At 35.9% G+C, this 27,401-nt stretch overlaps 1 protein-coding gene across 3 annotated transcripts in view; it reads left to right on the top strand.

Annotated features, from left to right (window-relative positions):
- The window catches only part of TAFA2 (TAFA chemokine like family member 2), a 555,339-nt gene extending 529,536 nt beyond the window's left edge, over nucleotides 1-25,803 (top strand). For all 3 annotated transcript variants that reach the window (XM_063646461.1, XM_063646460.1, XM_054444097.2), the window contains one exon: nucleotides 23,649-25,803. In XM_063646461.1, the coding sequence (XP_063502531.1) occupies nucleotides 23,649-23,660 (12 nt within the window). In that variant the 3' untranslated portion in view covers nucleotides 23,661-25,803. The remainder of the gene's footprint in view (nucleotides 1-23,648) is intronic.
- The last annotated feature ends 1,598 nt before the right edge of the window (nucleotides 25,804-27,401 follow it).

Below are 27,401 nucleotides of genomic sequence, written 5' to 3'. Positions count from 1 at the left end.
ATAAGAATTAAGAAAAATGGAAAATAAGACAATAATGGGAAAGATACACTATGTAAATATCAATACCAAAGAATTTGCAGCAAATACTATTGCTAAAGAAGGATATTTTCTAATTATAAAAGGCCTAATTCCTCAGGAGGAAACCACATAAATGACTTCCTGCTTGTGTTAGTGCCTGCCTACTACTTCTATTTTCACAAGAACTAGTTAACTCTAATTAAGTTCTAACTAACACTTATTAAGTTCTCACTATGGCCAAATACAATTCCAAGAACTTTATACATACTAGTTCATTTAATTCTTACAACCACCCCATAAGAAAGACTTGATTATTATCATCCTTTTACAATTGAGGAGATTGAGGCATAAAGAGGTTGTCAACTCATAAAAATAGTGAGTATATTGGTATTTGGCAGAGTGAAAGAAGGGGTGATGAAGGGGAAAATAATATAAAGGTAGTTATTACCACTGAACTGTACACTTACAAATGGTAAAGATGGTAAATTCTATATGTATTTTTTTTATTTAAAAAAAAATAAAAAGAGGTTGCCCAAGTTACATTGTGAGTAAGCAGTGGAGCTGGGATCAAACCCAGGCTATGTAGCCTCCAAGTCATGAAAATAAATATTTGAGTAGGAAGAGCCTAACTGAACCAAATAATTTTTGGCTTTGTCTCTGCTGCACATTTCAAACCAGTTTGCCATAAATGGGATAGGGCCTAATATATTCCTTTCTCTGTGCTTCAAGTATTAGTTTAGATTTTTATCTATTTCTTTCTTTCAGAATCCCCTAAAAGCGAAGATATGGCATGTTTTCTCCTGACTGAGCTCAATTTCTCTTGGATTTCATTAACCCAGGAGCAGCTGAATAGACTGAGTGTATAAGAGATGGGGGTATACCTTCAAAGATTTCCTCATGGACAGACTTCTTGTTCTAGATTGGTTTTCTATACTAAGGAATATTTCAATATAGCTAAAATTTAAGTGAATATAAACCATGCATTCAGGAATTTTCTCCCATCAGTCAGCTGAAAACATTTAGCAGGAAAATCTTCTGTTGCTTAACACACGTACGTGCGCGCGCGCGCGCGCACACACACACACACAATCACTTGCTCACTCCACCTTGTCCCTCCCCAAAACATTGCAAACCATCACCATCTGAACCTCCTTGTCTCTCCTCAAAACATTGCAAACCATCACCATCTGAACAGAAGGAACAGAACACTGGCCTCCAGGACTTGTAAATAGAAGTCTGCATCATCTCTCATGTCCAACCAACCTCTATTCAGTTTCAATTCCAAGCATGAGGCTTTCTGAGGGAGGAAGTTACAAAGTCATGTGTGTTACTGGAAACTTCATTGCATTTCTTTTTAGTGTGACTCCATGACAGCAAGGACCATGTCTGCTTTTGCCTATGATTTAGCCTTAGTAAGTAACGTGGTAGCACAGTAAGATTCATTGAATAATTCATTGAGTTATTCATCGAATAAACAAGGAAGTAAACAGACAAATGAACAAACCTGTGATCTCGTCTCCTACTACTTTCTTCTTGCTTATATCACTGACACCACACCACCCTTTTGTATTTTTCTAATCTCAGGTATTCTGCAGATGCTGTTACCTCTGCCTAAAATGCTCTTTTCCCAGCTACCAACTTGATTGGCTCTCTTATCTCCATATGCTCTTACTGAAACCTCACTTTCTCAGCAAGTCTTCCTCATCTACCCCAACTAAAATTGTACATCCCTGTCTCAAAAGTCCCTCTCTTTCTCTCGACTTAATTCTTCTCTTGGCAGGGCCTAAAGTACATTAAAATTTTATGTATTATGTCTGTTGTTTGCCTGCCTCTGTAGATAGTCAGTTCCACAAAGGAGTGATTTTTATCTTTTTCTTCACACCTAGGACAGTGCCTCCCACTTAGTACATGCTCAATAAATATTAGCTAAATGAAGAAATAGAAGAACCTAGAACACATAACCTGTTTCACTGGTTTTGAAGCCCAAAACTAAGAATCTTTTCCCCAGACTATCTCTTCCTGCTTCCCTGCATCTTTGGGAAGTTTCACTTCATTTTTCTGAGGTTCAGTGTCCTCAACTGTAAACTGGGGATAATGATAATTAGTAACAAAGACTAATAATATTAACAGCAGTAAATCATAAATGGGGACTATCTCACAGAATAATTCTGGGGGTTTTACAAAAGAACATGGAAGTTTATTAAGTTGTCTACTGATGCCAACAATTATGATCTGAGAGGTAGAAGTAAAAGAAGAATGAGCAGGGTTTCAGGATTCCTTGAGTAACAGAATGAGCAGCAGTTTTAACCAAAACCCAATTTTTTGGTCCTAGTCTAAACCAAAAAATGTGTTGTACTTCTGCTAAGCAAAAATTAACTGCTGGAAAATGGCAGATAGGAGGTAGGACTAACTTGCAGCTCCCACCTGGACAGACAGAACAGCGTGTGGAGACTAACATTGTAAACTTTTGCTTCCAAGAACCACCACAGGAACATACCAGAAAAACCAAAAGAATTCACAAGATGTAGCTTGTTGCCATAAACTCCATAAGACAGACAAAAAACTCAGTACCCAAGTTTGGAGGGGTAAAGTCCATCTTGTTCACTGGGGAAACTGAAAAACCAGATGATGGGAGAAGGATTTAACCTCACCTAGAGCTGAAACAAATTTAGAGAACAGAGCAAGATACGAAAGTAGAAGAAGCAGTGGGAAGAACCCTGTAGGTACTCCCAGTCCCCAGGGAAGCCATTTCTGACTTTATCTCACAGGGGTCCTTGGGGAAGGCAGTCAATGGAATTGGGGAAGGGCCACAAGGGGAAGGAGACTTCCAGTTGAACTTTGTAATAATTTCAACCGAGTGCAAATTTCCTGGGCAGAATCCTGTGGTGGGGGTGCAAATGGGAAGTGCAGATATGAGCACAGAAGCCACAACAGACAGGGAGGGGCAAAGCCTGAAATCTCTGCCTGCTTTCTCAGAGAGAAGGCTTGTAGCCTGGGACAAGATCTCAGCCCTGCACACTGAAGGCCTGGATGTAAATTTGGCTCTGTTGGCTGTTGGGGGAGCATGGCAGGAATGAGACTGGCCTGTTGACTGTGTAGGTGTTGGGTGATGCTTGTCACTGCCAACTTTCCCCACTTACCTGGTGACCTGTATGAAGCAGCAGAGGCAGCCATAATCCCCTTGTAACATGAATCGATTGGCCTGAGAACCACACCCCCATACCACAGTGGCTGCAGCAAGCCCTGCCCATGGAGAGTCTGAGATCAGACACACCTAACCCTGCACCCATTTGATGGTCTTTCTCTATCTACCCTGGTAGGCAAAGACAAAGATGTAAGCTTGTAGGAGCTCTATGGCCCCACCCATTGCCTGAGAAACCCAATACTTATTCAGGAGACCTGAGGGCAAGCTTCTGTCCCCCCTGTACTACTGCAGCTGATATTCTCTTGAAACCACCACCTCCTTGCTGGATGCCAACTAACTCAAGATATTATACCAACTTAGAACAACCCTGATCCAAGGAAGAAAAATACACCAGCTAGTTCCACTGCCTATAACATCCTGGCTAACCAGAGGTCCTGAGTTTGTCCATGTGACAGCTTCACTGCTAGCATAATTGGTGTTTGGAAAAACCAGTGCACTAAAGAAAACTGCAGTGAAGGACCCCACAGAATTTAATTCACTCCCTTGCTACATCCACCACAGCAGGTGCTGGTATCCATGGCTGGGAGACCTGAAGACGGATCACATCACAGGACTCCTTGCAGACACTATCCAGTACCGGTCCAGAGCCCAGTAGCTCTGCTGGATGGCTAGATCCAGAAGAGCAATAGCAGTCACTGCAGTCTTTCTCTCAGGAAGTCCCATCCCTAGGAGAAGGGGAAGAGTACCACATCGAGGGATCACCCCATGGGATAAAAAATCTGAACAGCAGCCCTTGAGTCCCAGATCTTTCCTTTGACATAGTCTACCCAAATGAGAAGGAACCAGAAAAAATAATTCTGGTAATATGACAAAATAAATTTCCATAACACCCTCAAAATATCGCACTGTCTCAACAGCAAGGGATCCAAATCAAGAAGAAATCTCCAAATTGCCAGAAAAAGAATTCAGAAGGTCAATTATTAAGCTACTTTAGGAGACATCAGAGAAAGGTGAAAACAAACTTAAAGAAATTTAAAAAATAATACAGAATATGAATGAAAAATCACCAGAGAAATAGATATCATAAATAAAAAACAATAACAACATCTGGAAATGAAAGATACACTTAGAGAAATGCAAAATACACTGGAAAGTGTCAACAATAGAATTGAACAAGTAGAAGAAAGAAATTCAGGGCTCGAAGACAAGGCTTTCAAATTAACTCAATCTGACAAAAACAAAGAAAAAAATTTAAAAAATTAATAGAGCCTCCAAGAAGTTTGAGATTATGTTAAACGATCAAACCTAAGAATAATTGGTGTTCCCAAGGGAGAAATCTAAAACTTTGGAAAACTTATCTGATAAAATAATTGAGGAAAATTTTCATGGTCTTGCTAGAGATCTAGGTATCCAAATACAAGAACCTCATAAAACAAGTGGGAAATTCATCACAAAAAGATTATTGCCTAGTCACATAGTCATCGGGTTATCTAAAATCAAGATGAAAGAAGCAATCTTAAGAGCTGTGAAGCAAAAGCATCAGGTAACTTATCAGATTAACAGCAGATTTCTCAGCAGAAACTATACAAGCTAGAAGAGATTGGGGTGCTATTTTTAGCCTCCTTAAATGAAAAAAAAATCAGCCAAGAATTTTGTATTCAGTGAAACTAAGCTTCATAAATGAAGGAAAGATAAAGTATTTTTTAGACAAACAAATGCTGACAGAATTTGCTACTACCATGCCAATACTATACGATTGTTAAAAGAAATTCTAAATCTTGACACAAAACCTTGAATTACACCAAAATAGAACCGTTTTAAAGCATACATCTTACAGGGACTATAAAACAATAACACAATGAAAAAAAAATCAAGGTATTGGGACACCAACTAGCATGATGAATAGAATAGTACCTCACATCTCAATGACGTTCACATTGAATGTATATGGCCTAAATGTTAAATGTTCCACTTCAAAGATGCAGAATGGCAGAATGGATAGAATTCACCAACCAAGAATCTGCTGTCTTCAAGAGACTCACCTAACACATAAGGACTTACATAAACTTAAGGCAAAGGGGTGGAAAAAGATATTCCATGCAAATGGGCACCAAAAGCAAGCAGAAATAGCTGTTCTTATATCAGACAAAACAGACTTTAAAGCAACAACAATTAAAAAAAAGAGGAAGAAAGACATTATATAGTGATAAAAAGACTAATCCAACAGAGAGATATCACAGTCTTAAATGTATATGCACCTAATGCTGGAGATCCCAAATTTATTAAACAATTACTGCTAGACCTAAGAAATGAGACAGACAGCCACACAATAATAGTGGAAGACTTCAATACTCCACTGACAGCACTAGACAGGTCATTAAGACAGAAAGTCAACATAAAAACAATGGACTTAAACTATACCCCAGAAAAAATGGACTTAACAGATATTTACAGAACATTCTATCCAAAAACTGTACAATATACATTCTATTCATCAGCATATGGAGCATTCTCCAAGAGAGACCATATGATAGGCCATAAAACAAGTCTCAATAAATTTAAGAAAATCAAAATATATCAAGTACTCTCTCTGACCACAGTGGAATAAAACTGCACATTAACTAAAAAAAAAAAAAACAAAAAACCAACCCTCAAAAGTATGCAAATACATGGAAATTAAGTAATCTGCTCCTGAATGATTCATGTTGGGTCAACGATGAAATCAAGATGGAAATTTAAAAATTCTTTGAACTGAATGATAATAGTGACACAACCTATCAAAACCACTGGGATACAGCAAACGTGGTGCTAAGAGGAAAGTTCATGTCATCGAATGCCTACATTAAAAAGTCTTAAAGAGCACAAATAGACAATCTAAGGTCACACCGTAAGTATTTAGAGAAAAAAGAACAAACCAAAGCCATACCCAGCAGAAGAAAAGAAATAACAAAGATCAGAACTAAATGAAATTGTAACAAAACCATACAAAAGATAAGTGAAACAAAAAGCTGATTCTTTGAAAAGATAAACAAAATTGATACACCATTAGCAAGATTAACCAACAAAAGAAAAGAGAAGATCCAAATAAGCTCAATTAGAAACAAAATGGGAGATATTACAACCGATATCACAGAAATGCAAAAGATCATCCAAGGCTACTATGAACACCTTTATGCACACAAACTAGAAGACCTAGAGGAGATAGATAAATTCATGGAAATATACAACCCTTCTAGATTAAGCCAGAAAGAAATAGAAACTCTGAACAGACCAATAACAAGCAGCAAGTTTGAAATGGTAATAAAAAAATTGTCAAAAAAAAAAAGGTCCAGGACCAGATGGATTCACAGCTGAATTCTATGAAACAAAGAAGAATTGGTACCAATTCTACTGAAACTATTCCAAAAGATACAGAAAGAGAGAATCCTCCCTAAATCATTCTACCAAGCCAGTATCACCTTAATTTCAAAACCAGATAACATAAAAAAAGAAAACTACAGTTCAAAATCCCTGATGAACATAGATGCAAAAATTCTCAATAAACTACTAGCTAATTGAATCCAACAGCTTATCAATAAGATAATACACCATGATTGAGTGGGCTTCATACCAGGGATGCAAGGATGGCTTAACATATGGAAGTCAATAAATGTGATACACCACATAAAGAGAATTAAAAATAAAAATCACATAATCATCTCAATAGTCTCAGAAAAAGCATTTGACAAAATCTATCATTGCTTTATGATTAAAACCCTCAGCAAAATCAGCATAGAAGGGACATACTTTAAGATAATAAAAGCCACTTATGACAAACCCACAGCCAACATTATACTGAACAGGGAAAAGTTGAAAGCATTCTTCCCCCTGAGAACTGGAACAAGACAAGGATGTCCACTTTCACCACTTTTATTCAACATAGTCCTAGCCAGAGCAATCAGACCAGAAAAAGAAATAAAGGACATCCAAATTGGTAAAGATAAAGTCAAACTGTTGCTGTTCACTGGTGATATGATTGGATACCTAGAAAACCCTAAGGACTCATCTAAAAAGCTCCTAGATCTGAAAATGAACTCAGTAATGTTTCAGGATACAAAATCAATGTACACAAATCAGTAGCACTGCTATACACCAATAGTGACCAAGCTGAGAATCCAATCAAGAACTCGACTCCTTTTACAATAGCTGAACAAAAAATAAAATACTTAGGAGTATACCTAACCAAGGAGGTGAAAACCCTCCACAAGGGAAACTACAAAACACTGCTGAAAGAAATCATAGATGACACTAACAAATAGAAACTCATCTCATACTCATGGATGGGTAGAATCAATATTGTGAAAATAAGCATACCACCAAAAGCAATCTACAAATTCAATGCACTTCCCATCTAAATACCACCATCATTCTTCATATAACTAGAAGAAAAAAATCCTAAAATTCATATGGAACCAAAAAAGAGCCCACCAATTAGAGTTAAAACATATAGAAAAAAGTTATTCTACTCTTAAAATATTCAATGGGTATATATCAAATTAAAAAAAGAGTCCCTCAAAACATTTCTATATTTTAGAACAATGTAAAGAAAATGGAGGATTAAAAATGTGTAAATGATGTATTTCCCCACCTGCGACTTGCTTTTTCTAAAAAAAAAAAGAAACTCTTCTGAGATTTTTGTGCACCCATTACCCAAAGAGTGTACACTATACCCAATGTGTAGTGTATACCTTTTATACCTCACCCCTCTCCAACCCTTCTCCCTAAGTCCCCAAAGTTTATTGTATCATTCTTATGCCTTTGTGTCTGCATAGCTTAGCTTTTACTGATAAGTGAGAATATACGATGTGTGGTTTTCCATTCCTGAGTTACTTCACTTGGAATAATGGCCTCCAACTCCATCTGGGTTACTTGCTTTGCCAAAACAAGACTAAGCAAAAGCAACAAATTTGGAGGCATCACATTTTCTGAACTTCAAACTATACTATAAGGCTATAGTCACCAAAACAGCATGGTACTAGTATAAAAATAGGCACAAAGACCAATGGAACAGAATACAGAACCCAGAAATGAAGCAAAATACTTACAGCTAAATGATCTTTGACAAAGCAAACAAAAACATAAAGTGGGGAAAGGACACCTTATTCGACAAATGGTGCTGGGATAATTGGCATGCCACATGTAGAAGAATGAAGCTGGATCCTCATCTCTCACCTTATACAAAAATCAACCCAAGATGGATCAAAGGCTTAAATATAAGACCTGAAACCATAAAAATTCTAGAAGACAACATCAGAAAAACTCTTATAGATACTGGCTTATGCAAAGAGTTCACGACAAAGAACCCAAAAGCAAATGTGGCAAAAACAAAGATAAATAAATGGGACTTAATTGAAATAAAAAGCTTCTACACAGCAAAAGTAATAATCAGCAGAGTAAACAGACAACCCACAGAGTGGGAGACAATACTTGCAAACTATGCATACAACAAAAAACTAATATCCAGAATCTACAAAGGAACTCAGATCAGCAAGAAACAAACAATCCCATCAAAAAGTGGGCTAATGACATGAATAGATAAAAAAGAAAGATGTACAAATCACCAACAAACATAAAAACATACTCAACCTCACTAATTATCAGGAAAATGCAAATCAAAACCACAATGGAATGGCCATAATTTAAAAGATCAAAAAATAATAGACGTTGGTATGGATGTGGTGAAAATAGAACACTTACATTGCTGAGGGGAATGTAAACTAGTACAACCACTATGCAAAACAATGTGGAGATCCCATAAAGAACTAAAAGTAGATGTAGCATTTGATCCAGCAATCTCACTACTGTGTATCTACCCAGAGGATAAGAAATCATTATATGAAAAAGACACTTGCCCATGCATGTTTATAGCAGTACAATTTGCAATTGTAAAAATATGGAACCAGCCCAAATGCCCATCAATCAATGAATGGATAAAGAAAATGCTGTATGTGTATGTGTGTGTGTGTGTGTTTGTGTATATATATATATATATGCACCCATCTGGGGTGTATATATACACACACACATACACATACCATGGAATACTATTCAGCCATAAAAAGAAATGAAGTAATTTCTTTCACAGTAACCTGGATGGAAGCCGTTATTCTAAGTGAAGTAACTCAGGAATGGAAAGCCAAACATCATATGTTCTCACTTATAAGTGAAAGCTAAGCTGCGCAGACACAAAGGCATAAGAATGATACAATAAACTTTGGGGACTCGGGGAGAAGGGATGGAGAGGGGTGAGGTATAAAAGAGTACACATTGGGTATACACTCTTCAGGGGATGAGTGTACAAAAATCTCAGAAATCACAACTAAAGCACTTATCCACATAACCAAAAACCACCTGTTCCCCCAAAAGTATTGAAATGGAAGGAAGGAAGGAAGGAGAGAGGAAAGGGAGAGGGAGAGAGAGGAAGAAAGAAAGAAAGAGAAAAGAAAACCAAAAAATATGAAATATGTCTTCTCTTTGTTCATGCAGTTCCACATTCAGGAACTATTATGAGGGGGAAACCCCAAAACAAAGTATCAACAATAAAAAATAAAAATCATGCCACATACATGCTTTAAAAATACTAGTCTCCAGATTTGATAGGAAAAATAAAGCAGGAGAGAGGTCAGACATCCCGAACTGTAATACATACAGTACATAATTCTGTTTGTGTGCGTGCACATAAATAATTGCATGCACAATATTATTTGGGGGCAATGGTGAACCAATCATTGTGCTATTTGTTTACTGTGTTCTATTATAGGAAATTTGATGCTATTCCATTTGCACCACCATATCTGATGTCAAGTGAGCATGTAATTCCTTGGCGTAGGGTAATTGTCTCATGAAATATTTCATGAGAAAAATTTCCTGACAGTGTTAAGCAGCTGTATGGAAATTACTCAGGAGATAGGTGTATTTTTTTAATGGGATAGCTTCTAACTGAAATATTAACTGTAGTGAATATGCCAGCATCAACCTCGATGCATTCATTTGGACATTTTCCACATCCCAAGTGATTAGTCTAATACAAATTGGAGCATCACAGATTGCTATTATCTACTTGCATTATTATTTTCATGAATTAATTGTGTTTTTAAAATCAGACCTTTTCCAAATGAGAATACATTTAAATATCTGAGGTGAAAATGTGAAGCTGAGTGTCAGGACCCATGCATATTTATAATTTCAAATTCTGAAACTGCAGAATCATAGGGATAATCCTAGAAAAATTAAAAATTGAGGAACCGACACTTTGGGTCACCTAATCACCCCCCCTTGCTGTTTACAGAGAATCCAAATATTGATTCTAGCTTTCCTTCTTCTGAAATAACTTATCACCTTTATCCATATATTAATTCATTCACGTGTTCATTTATTTATTCATCTCTCCATGCATCCATTGTTTCAATCTTTCATTTAATAAATATTAGGCATCATTTATGTGCCTGATATGCTGCTTAGCACTGAGGAAACAAAATGTATGCTAATATTCTTTTTCTCCAATACCTCGTATTTTAGTGAGAGAAACAGATTAATAATCATAATATGATGAAATATGTCTTATAATAGAACTATGACAAAGTGCTGATTGGATAAATCATGAAGTGGCCACATTTCTTCTGGGGTTTGAAGCAAGTGTGTTTTAGGCAAAGCTAAAACAAACACAAAGATCAGGGGACATGAATGGGCACATCAAGTCCTAGGATTAAATAGGCACGACTAGAGTGGAGCATGCATGTTTTGTGGAGACATTGGGAAGAAGGGGAGATGAAGCTGGGTGTTTGGGGTCTAATCATGAAGGATCTTATATATCATAAATAACTTTATGTTTCTTCCTGTAATGGGATAGTATTATAGATTTTTCTTTTCAGGATGACGGTGGCAAAGAGGAGGAGGAACAGCAGGGAACAAGACAAGTCAGGACATTATTGCAATTATACACACCAGGTGGAATAAAGAGTGTAGTAGTGGGACCAAGAGTAGGAAATAGATTAGAAAGATGATTAGAAAGTGATTAGAGATGAGACATATAGGAAAAAGTTATTCTACTCTTAAAGTATTCAATGGATATATATGAAATTTTTAAAAAGTTCCTGAAAACATTTCTATGTTTTTGAACAACGTAAAGAAAATGGAGGATTGGAAATATGTAGATGATGTATTTCTTCATGTGCGACTTGCTTTTTCTTAAAAACAAAAAAATCCAAAAAACTGAAACTCTTCTAAATTTTCTCAGTCTTTATCATTTATCTTCAGCTACATGTGTCCACTGCAAGTCATAACACGGACCCACTTCACAACTGTGTTGGCTTTGATATATCTAAATAAAGGCATCTAGACTCGACTCTGGCCAGAATACAAAAGTTCCACTCTTCCTCAAACCATCATTTACATCTTTTACATTTTCTGGTTTAGGAGGGAGAGGACAGGATTAGCAGTGATAAGAAAACAGGAGTCTGTTCTAATTGCTCAATAACACAAATATTTTCAAAATTAGAAAATATATTTTTCTTCTAATTACATGATTAGTCTTTTTTCTTGCTATTAGTTTTAACTATTCCAACCTCTCAAATTTATGTAGAAAGTGCTTTACTTTACTTTTAACTTATACAACCAAAACCCCTCTATTGTCAGAGCCTAAATTACTATTAATAGCCAATTTGCATATGATTTATTATTTATTATTGTTACTCATATTTTTCTCTCAACTACTGAATTATTCTTCAAATATTTGAAACTCAAATAGTATGTTTTGATATCGCTGGAGTACTTTGGAAAAGGGAGTATAAATAAAACTTTTTTTTTTTTTTTTGAGACAGAGTCTCACTCTTGTCGCCCAGGCTGCAGTGCAATGGCGTGATCTTGGCTCACTGCAACCCGGGTTCAAGTGATTCTCCTGCCCCAGCCTCCAGAGTAGCTGGGATTACAGGCAACCGCCACCATCCCCAGCTAATTTTTTGTACTTTTAGTAGAGACGGGGTTTCACCATGTTGGTCAGGCTGGTCTCGAACTCCTGACCTCAGGTGATCCACCCACGTTGGCTTCCCAAAGTGTTGGGATTACAGGCGTGAGCCACCGCACCTGGCCAATAAAACTTTTAAACATCTATCTATAGCTATAAAATATCATAAATTACAACTGAAAAATGTCATGAATCTCATTCTGACTGTTAATGAGGATTATATAATTAATAATGATTAGAGAGCAACAAAGTTGGCTTGAAAAATGAATGTCGCCCAGGGGTGACCAGACCCATATGTTGGTTAAGTGACTTGGTTCCATTTATCACCCTTAAAGTGTGTATGGCTCAAATTCCTACCTCAGCAAATTATAAATTACTCTAGGCATGGATGATCAGGCAAGGCTATGAATGGTTAAGATCACAAATATTTTATCTTTGAATTATAATTTATTATTACTACCTAATATTGTTTCTACAATTATTTTACACTTTGTGCTTAGATGACTATCTCTTGATTTCTGTGTACTTTCTTCCTTGCTTTTAATGAACTTTTTTCTTAGGTTTGTGCAGAATGCTCCCCAAATATTCACAAGAAATGCTTACTGTCCTTTTTTAAAATTTCTTGTAAAAACTGTTTATTTTAGTCCCATTTAAAGGTGCGTGTCTCTTTGAAATTAAAAAATGATGTACTAAGATTATATAATCTTCTAAGAGAGATACAAACCTATCCCCACTGTGAGCTTTTTTGGAGGTAAAGGACATTATTGTCTTGTTGTCCCTTTATGCTTATTGTAATGTCCCCTTTCTCCCAGATTTGCTTTCTGTAATAATCTGTTAAACAGTGGAGTGCCTGACATGTATTTGTTCCTTAGGCAAACGTGTAAAACTCTTCAAGTTCGAATGGAGAAGTAGAAAGAGAAGGTTTCTGCTGTGCCTGATGACAATTTTTGACTTCTCCACACTCAAAAAAGTTTTGGCTCCATGTTGGAGCACTAGTTGTGGCGAATCCTAGTGTTGGTCGGATTCTAAGGAAGGGACAGAAGTTTCATTGAGAAGTAAAGATTCAAAACAACTCCAGAAATGAGCTCCCGTCTTGGTTTATTGCTCACAAAGCAGCAGGTGTGTACATGGTGCTAACAGGATTAACTATGACCTACTCTTTCTTGTGGTTACCATTAGCATTTAAGTGCCCCTGATTTCAGAGGGGACAATGAACTTGGTACAGCTTTAGGGAATCAGAAGGCAAAGAACTGCCTCAGTGGTCAGTAAAGAAAGGCATTGGATTATTGTTATTAAAAAGTAGAGAGAGGCATCATTCTTTAAACTGATGTGAGGCCCGTACACTGAACAAATAATTGGCCACAAAGAGCCATTATGTTATGTCACCTACAATGGCTCTGCAGTATTGTTTTCCCCAAAGTAGGAAATGGATGCTACGAAAATCTGGGTGTATTCTTGGACTTCTGTTAGTGTTCAAAGTGCTATTATTTGGAAATAAGCATGGAAAGTACTGAGCCATCAGACTTTCACTTAATCTCCATAAACCAAATAAAGGCTGCATTCTTACCTAATGGTCCATTCTTTATATATTTAAATTGCCCCACAATTGAATATTATTTCATACCTGCATCTAAGCATTACAAATAATTAGATTTAAGCATTTATATTTTGACATACTTTGGAAATTCAAGATTACTGAACTATGATGGTTGTTATCAGAAAAGTCCAAAAAGAATTACATCTAGGAAACCGAAAAATAAATAAATAAATAAAAAGCAAAAGCACCCAACATGTTAAACATCACCATCTCTGTTGCCCTATCCTTCAGAAAATGGATTTTAGTTTGAAATTTACAGAAGGGGATTTTTTTTAATAAAAGATTTACCACATGTAGAATGATCATCTCTTAATTTTATGGAGGATGATAGGGATGGAGAGGAGAGAATGCTCCATCTCCATGTGCTCCTTCTGGCATGTTCTCACAAACTTCTGGTACTGCTTTTGTCCTTTCACAGGTTACATCAAGTCCTTTTAAGTGACAGCAACATATTCCTCATTCAGACAGGTGTGTAACTACCCTAAGGGTTCTTCCTGCCCGCTGCACAAACAAAATCAATTCATAGAGACCATGGCATTGCAATAAAGAATTTAATTGATCAGGGGCCAGCCATGCCACACAGAAGATGAAGCTGTTACTCAAATCAAGCTCTCTGATAATCTGGGGGCTAGGGTTTTTCAAAGATAGTTTGGGGGAAGGGGTGGGAGTGGCTAGGGAATGATTTCTTGCTACTGTTGGTTGGAGATGCAGTCATACAGGTGTGGGAAACAGTCCTCCTGTGGGTGAATTGCTTCTGGGTAAGGTCACAGGAGCGGTTGGTGGGTCCAGGTGGAGCCACTGGTGTCAGGCATGCAAAAACCCTGAAAAGATATCTCAAAAGACCCATATTAGGTTCTACAACAGTGATGTTATCTGTAGGAGTAATTGGAGAATTTGCATCCATTGTGACCTCTAGAACAATGGCTGGCAATTGTTTATGTCTATGACTTAGCAGAATTCAGTCTCCTCTATCCTCGTAGCCTGGTGATCTTTCCTTAGCTTTACAAAGGTGGTTGAGTTTTGGTGAAAGGCTATTATTACTTAAGCTATTAACTGAATGTCTTCCAAAGTTAGCTTGGCTTAAACCCAGAAATAATTAAGATCAGATTGAATGCCTAAGGCAAGATAGGGTTTGGCTAGATTAGATCCCCCCAACTGCCGTAATTTTCTCCCTGATACAGTTTTTGCAAAGGTGGTTTCAATATCTCAAGGAAAGGTTGTCCCTAAGAGTCATTTGTATTTGTAACACAAACCAACAAAGAAGTTAAGATAAAATGTTCTCTAGGCTGTGAAAAGGAATTTCTTCCAAGTTTCAGCTCTTCTTCACCCCTAAACTCCAACTATCTTAAACTCATTTTTTAAAGTACAATTTTTAAAGCTTCTATAGTGAGACTGGAATTCTTGAGGAGAGTGATTCTTGACCAGATTGAAACTTATAAAGTAAAGCTTTCTGGCAGAAAGTAGATAAAAACTATCAATTCAAATTACTCTTTTACAAATGAGAGGCTAGTCTAAAAAAATGAACTTAATATCAAATTTAGCAGGTAAGGTGCCTTTGAATTGAGTTCAGAATCTCAACTGTCTGTAAAAATGTATGAACTATGCTGGAATATAGAATTAATATCTTAAAAAGGCTGCTCAGATTTCCTTGAGGCATTTAAAATAATTGTTTTCCTGACTTAAGGATTTTTTGAATGTCTTCAAGAGATTTCTCCTTATTCCATATGCTGTTGATTTTCACCATTATCTTAATTTTGTGTGTGTGATTCTGCACCTGAAACAAACACAGTGTGTGTGTGTTGGGGTACTAAGGGAAGGGGAAGCAAAGTCTTGTCTTAACAAATATTTTGTAAAGTGTCAAAGGAATTTATTAGCTACTTAAAAAGCAGAAAATGCTTTGTTTTGCTAGCATTGAATGTCATCCAGAGAGAAACGGCTGATCTGCTTCTGAGTGGATGAATGTGCATAAATGGCAACGCAAACAGTCATCTACTTCCATGAGTCACATAGAAGAGTTCATGGCAGGCACACTGTACAGCTTTCAAAGTTCCAAGAAACAGCGCAGGTCCATCTGTTCAAAAGATTCATTTCCAGTCAAGATCTTCATTTGCACAGCATAGGAAGCTGAAAGCCATTGACAGATGTTGTATATGTGGTAGGAGCTCACTAGTTCTGCATTCTAATATAATGATTAGGCCTTTTAGAAAATGGAGTTTTCAAAGTGGTTATACCACTGAAGAATTTAGGTGATCAGAACGACATTTTATCCCATTTAGAAGTAGTGTTTCTTAAGAAAGGTCACAGTAGTTGGAAGCAAGAAGTGACTTAGAAGCTCACTGACTCCAACCGATGTGCTTGGTAGATAAAAACTCAAGTTTCAGATATTTTTTTAAGTGACTTAGCCAGAGTTCTAGGACTAGCAGGTAGTAACACTGGTATAAAACCGTGGTCTCCTGATTAGCAGAATGAGGCTGTCCCATTCAGGCATATCTGGTATTCTGTTTTCCAGAAGTCTAGAAAGATTATATGCCAAGTCTGGAGAATCTCTTATTTTTTTGCTTCCTACACTGAGACTCACACTGATTTACACCTAAATATAATCAGTTAGCTACAGAAATGCTGTTGTTTGAAATTACACTTTCCACTCACCCAAGGCTGTTAAATTTTTCAAGAACTTATAAAATAGATAACTGAGTATCGTTCAAGGTCCTTTAGTGGAAATGTTGATCCTAACTGAAGTATTAAATATATCTCAAAGTGTTAAAATAAATGTTCAGGCCAGTCTAGCAAAAGCAGTTCTTTGGAGGTAAAACTAAGCTGTGGTATGAAAATACAATGGTTTTCAGGTCTCTAGGAATCACCTCCATCATCATGAAAGTAAAATATAGGCTTAATTTTCATATAGATGAGTATATTTATAAAAGTGATTTATATGTCACTGTCTTATAGTGCCTTACCTTACCTGAAAGCTGTCTGGTCAGCTTGCTCATGCGTGAATATCCCAGACCAATAGGTGTCTTTCATTTCATAATACCTTATTGCATGAGGTGCTTTAAGATATGACAAGTGCATTCACATATAGTTACAACCAATGTAGTGGCAGCTTTTCTCAAGCTTAAATGAGAAAACCTGATACTGCAGAGTAATGATGTTTTAATTGCACATTTAGTACACAAAAAGTGAAGCAAGAGCTTATTTCATGTATGTGTAAGAGCTACATTAAAAAAATACATTTGCAGTGAAGTAGCAATTATATTCAAAGAAAGGAAGAGTTCATTCAAATTAGCACTTAGGATGATGAAGGTATTCTATTCTCCCTTTTACCTTTATCGAATAAGTTAAATTTATTGTAATGTTAGTTTGAAATTGTGCCTATTTGTGATGTTATTAAGCAGCCATCTTAAAAGGATTGGCCATGCACTGCATTTAATCCTTCTGCCTCCTCTTAGAAATATTACCACATTTCCTTGTCTTCCAGTTGTTTAGCTAAAGAGTGCTCATCAGTCCAAAAATAAATGTTTATCTAATAACATGGATATTTTAGTGAAAATTTAACTTTTTAAAATGAAATTGACTGCAATGTTCATAATGCATTTTCACTTCTATTGTTCATAACACATTTTCACTTCTATTATATAAATATTGTTTAATGGTTCCTCATAACATGATTTTAATGAACATATTGGAGAAGAGAATTTTTTTTTAATTAAGCTAATATCATATAAGATTTACATTGATGCTGTGGAGATTTGGCAGTGATTTCACAAACATGTTGTAGACTGGCAAATGGAACAACTGAAATTTAAAAAATCTGGGATATGGGGTAGAACTCAAAGAAAAATAATAGCAGAGGAATCATCAATAAAGAATAGGGAAATTTGCAAATCTGCATTTTTTTTGGCATAATAATATCCCATTTATTTTTTAAGTGTAGATAAAGTGCAGTGCCAACTTCCTAAATATGTATCCTTTGTGCAAAGTCTGATGGTAGCTGGTTTATTAGAAAGACAAAGAGTTAGAAAAAAATGGAATTCTGTATCAGAGAAGACTAGTAACATATGTGCAGAAACAATGAGAGCCAAAACCTGGGAATTTAATACATTTGGATGGCTAAAAATTTACACATGTCTGAATAATAATAGTGAATACTTCTTTAGCACTCATTAGGTTCCTCGTACTGTTTTAAGCATGTAACCTATTAACTCATTTACTTCTCAGCTCAGACAATCTATGATGCAGATGCTAATAGTATTTCTGTTTTACCCAGTAAATCATTAGCAGAACTGAACATTGAACACAGGCAGCCTACCTTCATGGAACATCAAAGTCGTGCTTCATTTTTTTCTTAATTTTTATTTTTACAATTTTTTTTAGACAGTCTCACTGTGTCATCCAGGCTGGAGTGCATTGGCAAGATCATAGCTCACTATAGACATGACCTCTTGGGCTCAAGCAATCCTCCCTGTAGCCTCCTGAGTAGCTGGGAATAGAGGTGTGCACCATCACGACTGGCTAATTTTTAATTTTTTTTTTTTTTTGTAGAGTCTTGAGGGGTCTTGCCATGTTGCCCGGGCTGGTCTCAAACTCCTGGCCTCAAGCAATCCTCCTGCTTCAGCCTCTTAAAGCACTGGGATTGGCTGGGCGTGGTGGCTCATGCCTGTAAACCTAGCACTTTGGGAAGCCGAGGCGGACGGATCACGAGGTCGAGAGATTGAGACCATCCTGGCTAACATGGTGAAACCCCATTTCTACTAAAAAAAAAATACAAAAAAATTAGCTGGGCGTGGTGGTGGGTGCCTGTGGTCCCAGCTACTCGGGAGGCTGAGGCAGGAGAATGGCATGAACCCAAGAGGCAGAGCTTGCAGTGAGCCGAGATAGCACTACCGCACTCCACCCTGGGAGACAGAACGGGACTCCGTCTCAAAAAAAATAAAATTAAATTAAAATAAATAAATTAATTAATTAAATAAAGCACTGGGATTACAGGCCTGAACCACCATGCCTGGCCAGTGCTTCATTTTTAATATGTGACTTTTATTATTAACATAACAAGATTATGAAAAGAAATAATTGCAAGATGAATCACTATAAGCAACAAAAAATTAAGTCAATATTTTTAGAGAAACAAGAAGTGATACCACCCTCCAATAGGTATCCTATGTATCAACTTTTGTATCTTGTTTGAGAATTTCTACTTCTACCACCTACTAAAAAAGGCATTTACTGGGACAAGCACTTTGTCTGGATTATCTGATTTAATCACAATAGCATATTACACACAGGGAGGCCAAGGGTCAGCGAGTTTAAATAATTTATTCAACCCCATAGTGTTAGAAAGTGATCAGGCAAGGATTTGAACCTGGGCAGTCTGCCGAACAAAGCCTGAGCTATTTGTCATTATGCCTCTCACCATAATATGTTACCTCCTGCGGATAACCTAGTCAGCAGGACTTGAACAGGGGGAAAAAGGAATTTTAGGCTTCAGTATAATGATTGTAAGAATTTTAAGATTTAAGAATGTTATAAAAGGACAGAATAGATTATTGAATTTCCTTCCAACTTTGTGATTTACTTTAACTTGAAGATTGGCAGAGGAAATTTCACAATACTCAAACAATAAAATGGAAACAGTATAAATAATTGAGCTCACCTAATTTCAAATTTAACTAATATCATATATGTCATTAACCAGGTTTTATTTTCTCAATTTAAATTGTTGAACAGACTTAAAGACATGATTTTAGCATGAGTTGTTTAGAAATCTAATCAGGGCCCTATAATTGTTTTGTTGGCCTGTGATAAGTGGGTACCTTGATCTTAAATAATTACTACTTTTTGCTTAATGTTACCAGATTAGCATCTTCATCCTGGTTGATTGCTACCAGGGTAGCATCCTGCTTGTGACAGAAAAGCTATTATTATTTCTGCATTTTATATGTATTCGGCAGCCCAGTAGTTTCACTTACCAAACTGGCTGGTGTGTGGCACACACAAATAAGATTTGCATAAAAAAGAACAGCTGTGTAAAATATTGCCTTTGGAAACGCAAATTTACTGAGATAGTGATTATAGCGCATGAAGCTCAAGGCATAACCGTAACAATCATAGGGCCATTTCTCTCCCTCATGCAGTATTTTATATCTATTGCCCTCGGAACAAGAAGATAGTGTGCATTCATGGTAGCAAATGCTATCTCCCATCCTGTAAAACTGATTTTATTGCAACCCCCTGCTTTTAGTTACTGAAAACTTGCCAAAAATCTTCCTTAGAAGGTATAACTTAGTGCTTGGCCTCTTCCAAAAAATACGGTTTGAATGAAAGAGTATTATTTAAGTTGTAAAAATATGGCAATGCTTAATTTGATGTATTAACGATTACTTATACTTTTTAAAATGTTGGATTGTATAAATATTGCTTAAGCAAATCTTGCATATCAGGGTGTTCCAGTTTAGAGTCTACAAAAGGTAAAATGACATTTAAAATATGTTTCCCCCCCTAGCATGCCAGAATTTAAACTTGGGTCACTCATATTTATTTAAAATAAGCATACAAATCATAAAAGGTTGATATTTTTGTTTAATTTTAGGTAATAATTTTATTTGCAAATAGTATTTGGACCTTGCATAGTAAGCTTTTTCAATTGGTGATAATGTACCTATATTTAGAATCATTTTCCTATGGATTTTTAAACCTTTGGTTTTCCCATCTTGTTTAGTGCAAACCCTGAAGTTGTCAGGGAGGGTGCTGGTAGATATTTATACATGTTCATCCTTATTTTGTGTTGAAAAGGATGAGTCATTAGTTAGGCTTTAATTCCTTCAATGCAGTTCTCTAAACTTGCATGAATGTCTGTTAGTATTGTTCAAAGAAAAACTTTAGCCGAATTAAATTGAGCAAAGAACAATTTGTGAATCATGCAGTCTTCCAAGCAAGAGTAGGCTCAGAGACTCCAGCGCAGACACGTGGTGGAAGATTTATAGAAAGAAAAAGGAAAGTGACATAGAGAAAACGGAAGTGAGGTATAGAAACAGCCAGATTGGTTACAGCACAGCATCTGCCTTATTTGAACACAGTTTGAACAGTTGGCCACCTTTGATTGGCCAAAACTCAGTGATTGGCATAAGAGTGGGCTATGGTGTGTTGACACCTCCATTTAGGTTACAGTTTATGATGTACAGAGAAACCTTTAGGCTGAACTTAAAATATGCAAGGAGGAAGCTTTAGGCTAAATTTAATAGTGTGATTCTTTCATTCTACTTTTAGTGGCTCTCTTGTTAAAGATTTATATGTTCAAAAGCAAAAAAAAATCCCTCCTAAAATCCAGACCTTTTATTTTTATAGTTGTTCAGGGTTGACAAAGCTAGGTGTTAAATAACATTATAATACTTGATCTTCATGGCAATACTGCCATTCTGGCCTAAATACAGAGTTCTTGATGCCGAATCACCATGTGTCCCCTTGGTCAAAATCAAATAGTCAAAAAAAAAAATCAAGTATTAGATTGTACACTTTCATCTAATATTAGAAATGATTTATACCATATTCTTCATCTCATAATGTATGCTAGGATATTTTTAAAATTAGTAATCCAGGAATACTGTGTAAAACTTAGGTGTGAGAATAGGTTGCTTTAATTATGCTGTAATCCATGTGTATTTAGACAATTACTTCTTTTAGTCATGTTTAAATTGTGTTTGTCTAGCAATTATGTTAGCTGATAGAAAGATATCATCATGAAAATGGATGTTCATGATGTTTTTGAGGATATGGGTTATATCCTTATTTATATGTGTTTATATGTTTATGTGTGTGTATATATCTATGTTTTTTTCTCTACAGAAATGGAGAAAAAATTGTTTTCGTTTCATAAGCCTTTTGTATTATACTTTTAATTTAGATGTCTATTTTCAAAATTATATGAGAGCAAAGTTTTAATATATAAATAGTTGAGAGGATAATTTCTCAACTTTATATAAACTAGTAGGGTCAAATATTTAGCTTGAAATGAAGATATAGGAATGCATCTATTCTACTCACTAATAGATTACTTACAACCTGAGCTTGAAGTGGATCAAGAGGACATGTCACCTGTTATCACAGAGTCATGGCACCACGTTCATGCAGTTCATTTCCACCATGTTTCTCCATTTGGCTACACTGAGCAACACCAGAGGCTAAACCATTTATTCTCTGTCAATTTCCTCTCTCTCTCTTTCTCTCTCAATTTCCTCTCTTCATCTTTTACACACACACATATATCTTCCCCTCTCTTTTATTGTCTTTTCAGCATTAGTTTTGAAAATATGGTCCACGTTCATATTCAATTTGAGAGCCCTTCACAGAAATTGTATATGATGACTCCTGAATGGCAGGCAGATTGATAGTGGATAATTGATGATGAGATCGCTGCTATGCCTAAGGTATCTCCTGCTCCCAGAATCTCAAAGATGCAGTAGGCTCTTCATGTGTTTCCAACCCTCCATCCTCAGCTCAACTTCTTCCATGGTTCTGTGCATGGGAGTAAGACACTTCAAATACGCAGGCAAAGAACTCCTTCCTCGGGAGTGCTAGCAGACCACTGAGACAGAAATAAGATGACTGCCTCCATGCATGAAAACACTTTTTTGCCTTTTGTAGCATCTCCCTTTGGTAGTATAATTTGAGACTAGCCATAGCAAAGTCTAGAACTAGCTTATTATTTTGTCTAATATATTCATTTTTTAACATAATTGATCAGAAAACAATGAAACCAAACAGACTTTTGTAATGTTTTTCAAAGGACAAGTAACAATGTCACTTAATAGAATAAAATCAAAATTTCGACAATAATTTTTTAAAATCACTTTTTGTTTTAGCCATTCCTAGAAAAGAACTGTTAGATAACTCTCTAAATACCCTGTCTGATATTAGAGTAGAATTAGAAATTTATTAACACAGCAGAAATCAAGATATTTCTGCTGTGTCGGTAATCTCTTCTCCTCTCCCCTCTTTCTCCCTCTATCCTCTCCCTCTCTCAAAATCCCTTTTCCTCTCCCCTCCTTCTCCCTCTCTCTTCTTCTCCCTCTCCCTGTGTGTTTTCCTCTGTATCTATGCATACATAGATATGTATGTATATATGTATCAGGCATTCTATCTGTTTATTATTCTTTTTTCCTGTACACAAATGGTCTTTGGACTTTAGTAGGTGTGAAGTTAGTATGAATGTTTTTAGTGATACTTAAAATAGCATTAATAGTATATTCTAATCAATTTTATGAAAAATTTGGGACACCTTTAACATTTGGCACAACATTTTTCTATTCCTTATTGTTTCTCTCCTCAGATATTTTTGTCGCCCATAAACAGATTTTTTTCAAATATAATTTTTCAAATATAATTTTTCAAATATAATTGACTCAAATAAACCCTCAATTTTTAAACTATTTCAAAAATGAACTTTATGGAACCAATCCCCAAGGGCTTTTTGAGAATATGATGTTACTGTGTTGCTGGGAACAAAGGTCTTTCTTCACTGAGGCCTAGTATGATGTGTTTGTGATATTTGGGTTATGTCTACCAAGCCTGTGCAAAAAAACAAGGATTCCAGAATCACTCTCTGGGTCTGAGTGGGATATTGTTGTCACCAGTTGGGATAATTCTAGTCACAGTTGTATTCATTTGGATAATTGTGCAAATGGCTTTAAAAATATTGTGAGATGATAATGAGAAAAAAAGTATATTTTTATATGATGGAAATACCTGCATCTGTTAGTCCTTTAAAATTAAGCAATGTATTTAATATAGCAAACACCAGCATTTTGAGTTATCTATTAATTTTTAATTGTGTTTAGTTTTAAGATTATCGGTATGTTATGAAATGTTGAGTTTATTTTCTCCTTCCTTTGTAGGTAACCCATTAACCGAGGAGAAATCAAGTGATCCTCAAGGCTGATGACATTGAACATGCGCATAGAAACTTCACTCCTGAGGTGATCTTGAAGATTTTTATACCACTTGAAAGAGGCACTCAAGAGTCTATTTCCAAGGGATTTCATGGCCTCTTCTTGAAATCAAGACTTTTTAAAAGTCAGACATGAACTTCTATGTATGAAGATTTCAGCAGATTTGAACTGTGTTCAACTTGTAAATTGTTAAAAGAATTTGAAGTCACTGTCTGCGGAGCTGGTGAAGAGTTGTTTTTTTCAGGGTGATGTTAGAGACAGTCACCTTTTGAGTTACTGGCTCCAGGTGTGACTACTTTTCTTGTTTCTGCAAGCTGTATCCCAAGTGCACTGTCCTTCTGTCCTGGATGTGTTCCTGGGTCCTATGTTCATTTGCTAGTGGGACTACACATGGCTTTAATGACATTTCCTTTGAGAACTTTTCCTCTGGCATGGTGTAGACTGAGACAATTTTATTTATATCCTAATCTTGGAGCTCGGAAAGCCTACATGTTTTAACATCTTAAAGTTGCTTTTGTTAAAGGAATGGAAATATATATCCATTGGTAATAATGTTGGCAAGTAATAGTTATCTGAATAAATCAATCATATAAGAATGTATAGACAAGCTGACATATTTCCCTAAGGCTAACAACACCCTGCTGAAGCTCTTTGTCAAATAGGTAGTAGTTAGAACTGGATTACCATTTTCATTATATAATACTTTGTACCTCTAGAGCACTCTCCCTTTCTGTTTTTTTTTTTTAAGTGAGCTTTTTTAAAAATTTTTTATGTTTACTTATTCCCTTCACAGAAATCAGCAGTGAGCAGTCAAGTTAATGGGTAGCCTTCAGTTTCAAAAAAATTGACGGGGATGCATGTGAGTTTCTGATTTCTTAGCTTGAACATTATTCACTTAGATTTCTTCTAGTATTTTTTAAAAAACTGTCCTTTCTCATTTTAAAAGTTTCTTTTGCTTGATCCCAATGACTGAATGCTTATATATTTGTTCAATCTGTTGATAGAAAAAATTGTTCATTTTCCTCAGTCTCAAATTTATAAATATTTGCTTACAGTTTTCCTATTCAAACAATTTGTTAGGCCAATATTTTGTGACATTTTTGTAGCGATTTTAACGTTTGTGGTTTTGGTTCTACAGGAAAGTCATAAATATTTAAAGGCCTTAAACATGTATGTACTTTTTTTTCCTAAGTTATAGAATGTATAATTTTATACTACATTTATTTTGTTTCATTTGTGATATGAAGGGAGAGAAGAAAGAAAATTGGGTAGCCATTCTGTAACAATATTGTGTAAACCTATAGTTTGAAGGAATGCAAGGAGAGGGATTTCTGTGTTTTACTCATTTTAGACTGTTCAGAAGATGCTTCATAAATTGTCCTGTTAGAATTTCCATCATAGAAGGTGGTATGGAAGAAGGTATGGAAATATCTTGTATTCTAAAAACTCACTGATGTGGTCAGTTAGACATACGTTGGTTTCCAGGATGGAGGCCTATATATTCTGGGGAGCTTTGGTCTATTAGTTTGTGACAATATTCAAAGGCCAAAACACTACTCAGACACTTTCCTGGGAAGAGCAACTAAAAATGTAAAATTGGTTAAAAATAAAATCTGAAAAGTATGTATCTGACATTGAACTAAAATCCACTGTCTCATAAGTTCATGGAATGAAATGACTTTCTGCCTCCATTTTAATCATGCATAAAATGAATTAGATGGCTTTGAGTGGATTTTCACAATGGCTCAAGACTATATGAAATTATTAAAAAAAAGTCGCCCTGGGGTTTCTGCATCAATTAGAATATCGTTAATTTCTTTGTAACCAAGTGAAAAACTATACTTTTTGGAAATTATGAATTTGTCCTAGGTTTGTTTGAGATTCGAAATTATAGATCATGCTTATCATTTTTTAAACTCTGTTCTTTAAATCAACACTGGAAACTCTGTATTATATACAAGTGTAATACATGCATATAATAGAAAAAAAAATGGAATTTCAAATATACTAACTAGATTATCCCCAGTAGATTAATGTTGTGACTATTCAGAAAAGGTGAATAAAATTGGGATATAAAATGAACTCTTTTTCATAAATTACATTTATAGATCTGTTTTCTGTGTTTTAAAAGCATTTCAGTTACTATCCAGGGAAACCTCTGAATTCCTGGGGAAGATGACATAAATTCTTCAATCTTTTTTTTTAAAATAAAGATCCATGGCAAATCTTGCCATTTACATAAGGTTCCAATATATGAATGCTTCTTTGCTAGGATACAATTGAAATAGATATACTTAACACTTGCACTACTTGCCCATCTTGACTATGAGTACCACTGGCATAATTTGCTAGCAATATGTAAAATTCATTTTATGAAAATTGTTAAAGATAATGATCTCTTTATCTTTCAAAATATGTATGAAAATATTAAAATCACAAATATGACTATAATTTAACCTTTAAAGTTTTTTTTAAAACTTTTTATTTTTAAAGAATTAAGACTCACAGGAAGCTACAAAAAATAGCACAGAGGGTTTCTTTGAAAACTTTACCCATCTTACCCAGTGATAACATTTTACAAAACCATATAACATTGTCAAAACCAGGAAATCGACATTGGTATAATACTATTAACTCAATACAGACCTAATTCAGATCTCACCAGTTTTCACATGAACTCTGTGTGTGTGTGTGTGTGTGTGTGTGTGTGTGTGTGTTTGTGTGTGTGTAATCCTTTTAAAATTGGTATCCATCCATTGTAATATGCTGGATGAGATTACAGTGTGACACTATGGGCCAATGAGTGACTGATTTGTGATAATTCTTTTGAAGTCCTCTATTTTTGGAATAATATCCCATAGTTTTATTTTACTTTATTTTTTATACACTCTTGTTGCCTTAACACAATAGAAACTTCCAGTTTTAACATCAGAGTGTACTATATGTGATTTCAAATATGCTATTGTTTTTAATGGGTAGGAAGAGATCTGAGAATCTGCATCTATGATTAAAATAAAAATAAATTTTGATTTTATTCTTTATTTCCCATAACAATACTTGCACCATTTACAACCAATGCTATACAATTCGACTGTGACTTTTGATAATAATCACTAATAGCATAGTAATTAATTGAGTGATTAAATGAGACTTGATCTTTTCAAAGTTTTGATCATTTTCTCAATTCATAGATAATGTATCCACATGAAAGGGTGATGCAAAGAAACAAAGAAATTAAATTGTATTTGTTCCTTATCCAGCCCTTTCTCACTTTGACTCATTAATTTAATGGGGAGAATTAGGATGACACTGGACACTGTGCTTGGAGAAAGTGAAAAGTTTGGAGAGACATATACTGAGTATCTTCTGTCCCTGCTACCCACATAGAGAACTCATGGTAGAACATTATTATTTTTATCAAAGTAAGGGTCTTTCTTTTTTCCTTCCTACCTTTCCTCCCCTCCCTCTGCCCCTCCCTCCCCCTCCTTCCCTCCCTTCCCCTCCTCCCCTCCCTTCCCCTCCTCTCCCCTTGCTCCCTCCCCTACCCCACTCTCCCACTCCCTCCCTCCTTTCCTCCCTCCCTCCACCCCTCCCTCCCTCCCCCCTCCTTCCCTCCCTTCCCCTCCTCCCCTCCCTTCCCTCCTCTCCCCTTGCTCCCTCCCCTACTCCACTCTCCCCCTCCCTCCCTCCCTTCCTTCC

Source organism: Pongo pygmaeus, chromosome 10 (assembly GCF_028885625.2).
Source record: "Pongo pygmaeus isolate AG05252 chromosome 10, NHGRI_mPonPyg2-v2.0_pri, whole genome shotgun sequence".
NCBI classification, from domain to species: domain Eukaryota; kingdom Metazoa; phylum Chordata; class Mammalia; order Primates; family Hominidae; genus Pongo; species Pongo pygmaeus.
The sequence above is the reverse complement of the archived record's forward strand: the minus strand, read 5'-3'. Positions and strand labels throughout refer to the sequence as shown.